The sequence below is a fragment of the Penicillium samsonianum genome (assembly GCF_028829775.1).
Source record: "Penicillium samsonianum strain IBT 33392 chromosome Unknown utg000008l_segment0_segment0, whole genome shotgun sequence".
Classification (NCBI taxonomy): domain Eukaryota; kingdom Fungi; phylum Ascomycota; class Eurotiomycetes; order Eurotiales; family Aspergillaceae; genus Penicillium; species Penicillium samsonianum.
In genome coordinates, this window is record NW_026643266.1 from 175,238 (window position 1) to 185,455 (window position 10,218).

Consider the following 10,218-nt stretch of genomic DNA (forward strand, 5'->3'; position numbering starts at 1 on the left):
CCTCGCCAGCTTTATATGCCATCGCCATAATCTCCTTACCTACGTGGCTGCGTGTCTGCTGGCATGGGACGCCTTCCTTGAAACACTCGATACGTCGAAGAATGTATTCGGTTGCATTATGCACCGGTATAGGCCGATCACTGGCCTGCGAGAAGGGATTGAACTCCAGATCACTGCTGCCCAAATCAGCTGCACTTGTGGCTGTAGATCGCGGTGACCATGCATTGGCAAAAGGATTGGCTATAGTTGTTGGTAGCATAGTCGACAAAATTGCGAGTTGCCTCTATACATTTCGAAGTGCGTGCAGGTAGTGATTTGCTTCAACGCTCATGCGCTAGATGCGAGAAGTGGGTACTAAGATAAATTCGGTCCCCCGGGGCCCTTGACACACTACCAGGAACAAATTTGGCGTTCCCAGGAGCTAGGATCCAGAGATTCTCTAACACCGCCGAAACATTGTTGTCAAGGCTTTGGTGCTGCCGTGTGATTGCTACACACCTCTCAGCAAAGTAACGAGCTACACTCCTAGCTGACCACGGAATTTAGCTGAGGCGAGTATATAAAGCCTCCCCATATCCAACTTTCACATCTCACCTTCATCTACATTGTGATTACCGCCTAGCTCCACCGCTGTCTAACCATGGTCTGTAGCAAGTCTTTGTTGCTGAAGTTAACGATAAGCTAACAAATCATAGCCAAACCTCATATACCTGCCCAACGAGCTTTTGCTGTGGATTGTGTCGCATTTGGACGGCAGTGCATTATTTGCCCTCGCAAAATCATGCAAAAGCCTTCATTCTAGACTGCAACCCAGCATCTGGAAATACAACATCAAATTTCAGAATAGCAATCTGTTGCACCTGGCCGTCAAATACGACAACGTTGGTCTTGCGGAGGTTTTGCTCCAGCACAATGCCAACATCAATGCATTTTACCGAGGCAAAACTCCTTTAATGAGGGCGCTAAAATACTCTTCCGCTGCTGTGCGTGAACTCTTGCTCAATCGTCGAGACCTAGACATCAACATCCAAAATCAAGCGCGCGACAGCGCCCTGTCGTATGCCATCCACTATGGAAATTTCTCCACCGTCAAGAGCATCCTAGAACAACCCAGCGTCAGAGTGGACGTCAAACACAAACACGGCCGAACGGCGCTCCACCTAGCAGTCTTCGCAGGCAGAATAGGGTTCGTGCATCTGCTACTTTCTAGTGGCAGCGACCCTGATCTACGGGATGGTTCAGGCCATTCGCCGCGGGCCTGGGCACGTCGCTTCAATCGTCCCGCGATGAAAATGGTATTTTTTAACGATCCTGACTCCGAAGTATTTCTTGGTACTCAATTATCACAAGATGCTGAGCTACCGCTTCATCAAGCAGTATCCCATGGGTCGATAGAAGCTGTCAAGCGGCTTCTTGGACAAGAGGGTTTGAACTTGGACATCCAGGACTGGAAAGGCTATACGCCGCTCCATCTCGCCATTCAGAGCAAACGCCTGGAAATGGTCAACTTGCTCCTGAGTCACCCCCTTGCCAACGTGGACTGCAAAGATAAAGATGGCAATACGCCGCTTTGGCTGTCTACTTACTCGTCATGCGCCGAGATCACCGAAAGGCTGTTGGCCGAGAAAGACATTAACGTTAATTTTGTTGGAGGCCGTGGGAGATTCGAGATGTCGTCGACATCTCTACACCACGCCGCGACCAGACTGGATACCGTGATCCTACGACAGCTGCTTGCAGTGCCAGGGATCGACCCAAATCTCTGCGTTGCAGGCCACTCTCCAATTTCCGTTGCCGCATATCACGGACGCATGAACACGGTTGCTTGTTTGTTGGGTATGGAGGGCGTGGACATCAATGGAAGGGATTTAATAGATCCGCCAATTTGTCGAGCGGTTGCACATGGCCATCTCGATGCGGTAAGACTTTTAGTGCAGCAAGGCACACGTCTGAACATCAATGAAAGCACGATCGCATGTCACGACACTGCAATCTTCATTGCTGCCCGTGGTGGTGACTTGGAGATGGTCCAGGCACTATTACGCCATGGCCAAATTGATGTCAACATCAGAAACCGATGGTTTGAGGATCCATTGATGTTGGCGGTCAAGACCCACAGCTCAACACAACCAACACCACACTAAAGCGAGGCTAGGGAAAAAAATCCATGACTTCTCGGGATGAAATTGTAGGCCTTTTTCGGTGATTCAACGTTGAATCGCTCACAGATGAGGTATCAGCACAAGAATCATGAGCCTTTGATTGCGGATGGAATATCTCCCACAAAATCTCAATTTAAGAGGGCCGTGAAGGATTCAGCAGTGAGCCAACGTTTCTTGGCCTACTCAGCATCCCTTTTTCTCAACAACACTCGTCTCTCTCACTGAGCTAAAGGCATAAAAATTGTCGCTGCATGTCGCTGCAAATATTTGCGGTAAAAGAAGAAATGGGTTTCAACAGGCCTCAATTAAGAGAGTTGTCCCTCAACGCGTTCTACCAAAAGAGCACTTGCGCAACAGAAGGAGCCGAGAAGCCTATAAATACGTCCTCTACCCCCGGCAATTTGCTCTACTATTCAATCCCTTGACCACGCAAACTCGAGCAGGCTTGTGTCTGAGTCACTTGATAAGTTCTCCCCACCCAGTACTGAATCTCCACTGTACTGACATTTATAGAATACATCGCGGACCAGGAAGTCAGACAATCCCTGTGAGAGATGTGCTCCCAACAGATCCTTTGTGCCATTCACGCCAGCCGATCAATAAAATGACTTTTGGGTTAGCTGGCATGTTATCTAGGCAGCAGAGTATGCTTGATCGCATGAACTCGGGTAGTACGCCCCAAAAATGGCTGTCGCTTTGAGTGCAGTGGTGGATGCTGATACATGGGAGAGGGGCAGGAGATATAAATCGTAGTTACTGACGGGATTATTTACAAGGTTGCGACGGCTCCCAGTTGTAGAAGGAGCCGATCGGATATTCTCAAGCTAACGAAGCCTAAATTGGTTGTCTTTGTTGCGAATCCACTTTGAGTGTCGCGACCGTTCTTGGATGTAGGCATTCTACAGTAGAATAGGTTTGAGTGACTTCAATCGCCGACTGAAGCGATGACTCTGACTACTCAAGGAACATTCTATCGCATCAAGATGTTTAGTTGAGAACACAAATGGTATTTCGAGCTCTCCTCATCAAATGCTTCTACACCTGGTAGGTCTGATCTTGAGCGTATTGCCTGATTATAGCTGAACCAATGGAGGGAAATCCGGTGTTTGCATTCGACCAGCTCAATCGAAATGGAGGCCGTATGCCAACTTCACCGAGTGATCAGCTGGGGACAAATGACGCGGAATTGGAACAATGCAAGTGATACATCTGTCATGTTGGTAAGATGGCAGGAAAACCTCACGCTACGTCGGTGAGACGTTGACCACCACCACTCACCTTCACCGCCCGGCCGTATACCACAACACACATCAACACACATCAACTCGTCAACGTTCATCAACGACCATCAACGGCCATCAACGACCATCAACGACCATCAACACCCTCAACACCCTCGTCAACGTTTATCAACGTTTATCAACGACCACCAACGACCATTAACGACCATCTACGCTCATCAACGCTATCAACACATCCGCGACGCACCAATTTCTCACCATTTTGTTCGCTCTACGCCCTGATGGCAGATGCATTCTATTGCGGCAGGAAGACTAGCCGACCGCAAACCATGAAGACAGGAGGGTTGGGAACACGGCGATCGAGAACGAAGGTTGAATCTTGAATTTACGATTCTGATGATTGGTTTGCATCTATCTAGGGCTCTTTCTATCTCTCCAATGATGCTTCGGAATACGAAGAAGATGAAGATGTTGCGCAGGTCTTTGCTTCTTCGAGTACTCTTGAATACTCGAATACTGGTCCCTAGCACCGCGAAGAGGTGCCTGCACATCGCTAGAGGCCTTGTTAACGCAGCAATCCCCTACGAAGCACATTTGTTGACGTAGAGCTCGTCCTGCGAAGCACCTTTTTACGCTCGCGGGGCTCAGGGCAGCGAGGGAGCACATGTCTTACATCGCTGGGCTCGGAGCAGCGACAGCCGTGGTCACGGAAGCTCTGAAGTCCTTGGTTTCGCAGCACCCCCCCTGCGAGGATTATTGTTGACGCAGAGCCCGTCCTGCGAAGCACACTTGTTGACGCAGAGCCCATCCTGCGAAGCACACTTGATAACGCAGAGCCCGTCCTGCGAAGCACATTTTTACATACACAGGGCTCATTGGCTGTGAGGGAGCGCAAGTCTTACGTCGCTGGGCTCGTGGCAGCGACAGCCGTGGTCACGGAAGCTCTCAAGCCCGCAGGCAAAAGAGGGACACTATGATGCATCAAAGTGTGAGGACCGAAGTCCTGATTTTTTTGGGCTGGGAATCCGGCTCCTTTTATATTTTTTCGGCTACGTCTGGACCAAGGAACCAGTTGCGCAGATGGTAGCGAGAACCACTGTCTCGTTATTGGCGTTGAAGACATCTGAACAACGTTGAAATGGTGTTTGGAGACTTTGTGGCCTACAGACTCAAGTTTCAACCTGGATCCATTCCTTTCAAAAACCTGCGTTGAGTGCGGTGAACTTCATCAACTGTTGAAAAGATTGTGATACCGCAAGAACATGATTCTCACATATTATTGAATTTGCAATTAAATCACTCAACGCGGTGGCACTCTTAATCTGCGCGTTCTAGCCACGGTCACCGTCTCTTTCATGAGGGTTGAAGTGCTTTAACGGACGTTTAAATACTACGTCGGAGACTTTGTGGTCGACAGTCACGCTCGATTGTACCTGTGGTTGGCCTGTTCCGCCAAGAAGTGACCCCCTTGGTTCGACTGGAATCGATAATGTCGAATCCCTACGCTTTCTGCTGTGAACGCTTTCAGAATTTTCTTGGGCTAAAAGTAGATATCACCTAGACAAGATTTCCATGGATCACCAAACGTTCCCAATGAAGTCGGTCAGCGCGCTTAAACTCTAAAGCAGACTTAACTTTTCTGCGGAACTTCCCCCACTCATTCTCTAAAAATTTCCAGTTTCTTTCTCAGGCTCGCACAAAAAAAAAAAAGTCATGGAATCGCCGGATCGTGTCCATCGAAATCCTGATCATGGGCCTCGCAGTTATACTGACCAAGTCCTGAAAATGCTTAAAGACAAAGCTCTAACGGGAGAGAAATTTCGTCCTCAAGATGCGAAGGAAGGCCAATCTGAATCGATTGCCTCCATCCAAGGGAGCCGACGCGGCTGTAGGGTTTCATTCAAACGTGGTCGGGAATCGGAGTCAGTCGATGGTCCGTCCTCAGGGCTGCACCGACATGCGAAATATGCAGCTGAGCAGTAAGCAAACACCTCCAATATTGCTAGTCATCATTGTCGCTTTCTAACGAATAATTTGCAGACCTGCCAACCGAGTGAAGTAAGTGCACCTTTGATGTCTGATGGCAAGAGAGAGTAGGGCTGACAGAAAGATACAGACCAGAGAGCAAGGGCCCCAAGCGCTTACTCAAGAGAAAGACTGCCGTCGATGTTGAAATCCTCAAAGAGGAGATGGAGGATGTTAAGAAGACGGTTGCATCTCTTGAATCGCTCTTGACCGAACGATACAAAAAAAAGCGGGTTTCTTTTGCAGAGGATCTTCACTGAACAACCCAAGCGTGTCGAGAAGTCTGATGCAAATCTCTCCTATGGTATTCGGGTACGGATCTGGAAACAAATCGTGAGTTTTTCGAGTGGAATCGGTATCCAAATGTACTGTAGAAGTGACAATCTGATACGATAAGACAGCTGTATAAGCAGCTTTCGCGGTTCAAGCCCTTGCCGACCATTTTTAGTAACTACCCGTTCCCTAGTCCACTGAAACCTCACGCGTCAGTGGTCAATAAATTTGAGATGTCATCGTTCTCGTGGTGGAGTATGTCAATTCTTGTGGCCCGCGGATAGCCAGCTCAATTGAGTTTCGATGACTGTGGATGGACCAGAAAAGACCACTCTTCATGTCAGTATACTCCGCAGTCCTCTTTTGGGATTGAATGACCTGCGAAGTGGTTCAACAAACCCAGGGTCGGAAAAAGCACGCGAAAGAACACCGGCATTGGTTGTGAATCTCGCGGAGTCATAGAGCTTGGTATAGTTCAGATTACATTGCCTAGTCAATGACAGGAGACCACGGGCATGATCACCCAGATTTGGTGGATTCTCATGTGATCTGCCGGACGATCATGAACCCACCCAGATTGTGGGCCCTTCCACTAACCACATTCAGTGGCCTTGGAACTTTCTCTCCCTTTCAGTCTGCTCTTGGCGGAGAGAAAGTCTAATCGTCAAAGGATTCTACGTCTAATCTAATTTTACCGTATCTGAAGATGGTTCGACGCATGGTTTATTTTTTATTCTTCAATCGCCCTGGGAGGGCGATGGTGCTACTGAAGATAATATCATGAACTATCCATATGCGTGGTGGTTACATGAAACCGACTAGACAGTTCCGTCACAGTAATCTCAGGACAATCACAAATCAAAAATTCTGCATGCTCCACAACACTGGTTCCCATTTGTGGGTTGGAATATGTGCCTTTTGTAACAAGTGCATCATTACTCGATGCGAAGAACCCCGGCGGGCATTGTGACCTAAACCCCTCAGCAAGCCATCCTAGTCGAGTTTATTTCCATGGATTGCTTCGGAACCGGGCAACGAAGATGCTAGCCTTCAGCTATGGAGGGCATTCGAAGTATTTCGGCAAAAATCGGACTTGTTATAGCAGAGGTGTCGAACATGAGCCTAGTCTCCAGGACAATGAAATGAGTTATTTCAGCTACCATGGCTCACGAGCTAGGTTCTCGTGATCGCCACCCCCTCGGCAGATTGCAACGCTACTATCACACTGATGAGACCCTAGATACAAATAGCACCCAACGGACCAATCAAACACCGCGCGTGAATTTAGACAGACGCAGGTACGGTTCCGCAATGCAGATCCCAGCGACGACCCACGGGACAGTAGATCAAGGAGGTTCTATTTGTGGCCCGGAGAAGAATTTGGAAGGATTTGCAAAGGTCCAGACACGATCCACAAACCTAGTCTTGACGGGCCGTCAGATTACGGATGGAACAGGTCTTTGTTGCTTGGGAGGTCGGTTGGGGCAGATGAGGTATTTGGAATATAGCACAGACTTTTGGCAATAGAGATCCGATCCGCGGTCGTGTTCTCCTAGTTGCCCTCGCAAGAGAGTGATTGGTCCTCTGTCGAGTTTTGTTTATTTGGTCAATAGAACGTCCCAGAAGCTGTGTATCTTCTCATGCATCAGCCTTTGCCCCCACGACTATACTTTCCTCGAGCCCAACACTTCCTCTCTCCATCTGCTCGAATTCGATACCAGCCTGGTAACTCTAGCAGACAGCTTATAAAAATTCATGCTAACTTCAGGCCGACCTCGGGGATTATGTAAGTAAACTCTCCGGTTCGTGTACTAAGCCGAGAAACCGATTGGCTTGCGGAAATGGCCGGAGTCGACGTTGTGGGGCCAATTATGTACAGAACCCGAAAGTCTATTTTCAAGCACCTGGCTCATTGTTACCATGACTCTGGCAGTCGATCATGAATATGCAAGTGGTTTTACAATATTCTATACCTTAATAGGTCGGCGAGGTTATGGCGATTATACTTCAACTCCCCTAAGTTTTGCTACTGTAGGGACAGATTAACAATGATCAATCTAGAAGGTGAGTGGAGCAGAAGTCCACAGGTAAGCTATCTGACTAAATTGAAGCTTAAATCCCAATCATTCATGAACAATCACGTTTTTCCCCGACCGAGCGTTTCTGTGGTTCATCAAAAACGATTTGTCCATATGATTTTAATGATCGACGGTCCTGCTCTTGGTTCCACCCTCGTTGTGAGATTAACTTTCTCCTATGTCTTGAGTCCAAGGGTCCTTCCTTCTAGGTGCACTAGAACATGTCATTGTTCAGTCGCTTTGGGAAACTTTGCTTTGCGTCAAACATGAAAGGGCGTGAATGAAAATCAATCGTATGCTTCGCAGCTCTAGAGCTTAGATCACCCTGCTTTCGAGCCACCCAACCAATCAATCGAGACCCTGTACACCACGGAAGCGCGACCCAGACCCAATGGGGGCCTCCAACTAGGCCTGGCCGAGACGCAGTCTCACCTTCTTCAGCTATGCTGGGATGAACTCGGGATCTCCATCTCGAGTGTGGATGCCGATCTCTTTTCCGAAGGTGTCGACAGCCTGAAAGCAATGCACCTCCGCCGCTTGATTCTGCAGCAGTTCAGGTTTGACCCCTGCCACTCTCCAAGTCCAAACTCGGTGTTTGAAATGGGCACTCTCTCGCAGCTAGCCCTCTACATCTGCGCGCTGCAGAGCGGAGATAGCCTCTCGTCGGCCGAAGACAGTATCTTACTGATGGACAACCTGGTCAAGAAATACTCCTCATTTCGGAAACACGTCCCTTGCCCGGAAACTCCACGGAGGACCAAGAGCGTGGTAAGTACATGCAATGGACTCTGGATCATCAATCTGACATGGCAAAGCTGTTGACAGGAGCCACTGGCTCAGTGGGCGCACACGTGCTGTTCGAATTGCTGAACGATGACTCGGTGTCGACTGTATACTGTCTCACGTGGAGGGCATCTCCGTTAAAGGCAGTGCGCGGCAGCCTGCTCGAAAGGGGCCTGTTGCTTTCGCCGGAACAGACATCAAAGGTTGTGGCACTAAATGGCGCACTGGACCGGCCTGACTTTTGTCTGGACCCAGTGGGGAAGACCTTTCACCATATGCTAGACTCTGTGTCTTTAGTCATCCATACTGCATGGCCAGTCAACTTTAACCTCCCCCTCGCTCAATTCGAGCCACACCTCCGGGGACTATACAACCTCATTATGTTTTCACTTTCGGTCCGAAGACTTGAACCTGCGGTCATGTTGTTTTGCTCTTCCATCTCTACGGCGCTGGGGGCCTCCTCGGCCACAATCGAAGAGGAAGCAGTCGATCTCAACAGCGCGCTGATGGGCTACGGTCAGTCCAAGGTGGTGGGAGAAAGGATGGTCAGTCTTGCACGCCGGTCAGGCGCAAGAGCGTACTCTCTCAGAATTGGTCAAGTCTCGGGACATTCGAAGAAAGGCCTGTGGAATGACTCCGAGGCAATTCCTTTGCTGATCCGATCGGCACTGACCCTGCGAGCCCTACCTGAACTACATCAGACCTGTTCGTGGCTTCCTGTGGACAAGTTGGCCACAGTAATACTCGAGTTGGCTGAGTCATGCTCTTCGCCTGAACGCGACGTTTTGCCAAGCCACGCGTCCGACACCTCCGGGATGGCCTATGTGGACGACTCGATCTACAACGTGTGTAACTCGCGCGTGTTTTCTTGGTCGGAGCTGCTGGCGACCCTCCAACGAAGCGGATTTCAATTTCAGGTTTTGCCGTTCGAAGAGTGGCTTCAGTTGCTCCGCGAGAGTGAGGCACGAGGTGAAGAACATATCAACCCGGCAGTCAAACTGATCCATCATTATGAGATGATGCATGGTGTCCAGTCTTCCATTAATCACACTAGGGCGAAAGTGTTTACGATGGACAAGGCTGAAAGAGATAGCGTGACTCTACGCAGCGGCCACTTGAATATTGTGCAAGACGACATCCTGGACTGCTACGCCCGTGACTGGCTTTTGAGGTGGACGGCTTATTAATTTAGGATGCTCGGTACATACTGTAGAAAGTGCCAAATGTATTGTCGGAACGCAGGGAAAAACAGCCAAGACCTGAATTCAGAATTTCAAGTGCCCGTACTTCGATACGATACCCCCTGGTGGGAAACTGAATCACTCTTCCATAGGAGATATTATACCCGCAACGAAGGCTGGTGAACAGGAAAACATAAGCATACATCGGTCGAGAGTTAGGATGTATTTGTTTGATGCAATATGGAGAATCATCACTGGGATAGGGTGCAATCAAACACCCTTCTATGCGACCTCATACGATACACCTGGTGTCCGAGACAATCAGACCACTTGGGACCGTTTCCCCTACTTCTCTCGGCTAAACAGTATAGCTGTCAAAGGATCTTCCCAGTCAGGTACTGATAGTTAGCAGAGCGACGGAATATATAGTGGGTATAGCTACAACTTGGCGCCTCATTTCTGTGTCATGTTGCTG

The 10,218-nt window shown here is 49.1% G+C and overlaps 2 protein-coding genes across 2 annotated transcripts; both read left to right on the forward strand.

Moving 5' to 3' along the window:
- Positions 1–5,116: 5,116 nt before the first annotated feature.
- On the forward strand, positions 5,117–5,688 carry N7471_013024 (uncharacterized protein; the record flags this gene model as incomplete). The annotated part of the gene is made up of 3 exons (XM_057285743.1): positions 5,117–5,382; positions 5,444–5,461; positions 5,520–5,688. The coding sequence occupies 3 exons, from the start codon at positions 5,117–5,119 to the stop codon at positions 5,686–5,688; spliced, it is 453 nt and encodes a 150-aa protein (XP_057129736.1).
- A 2,613-nt stretch (positions 5,689–8,301) lies between these two features.
- Positions 8,302–9,749, forward strand: N7471_013025 (uncharacterized protein; the record flags this gene model as incomplete). The annotated part of the gene is made up of 2 exons (XM_057285744.1): positions 8,302–8,547; positions 8,595–9,749. 2 exons carry the CDS (start codon positions 8,302–8,304, stop codon positions 9,747–9,749), a joined length of 1,401 nt encoding a protein of 466 aa, XP_057129737.1.
- Positions 9,750–10,218: the final 469 nt, after the last annotated feature.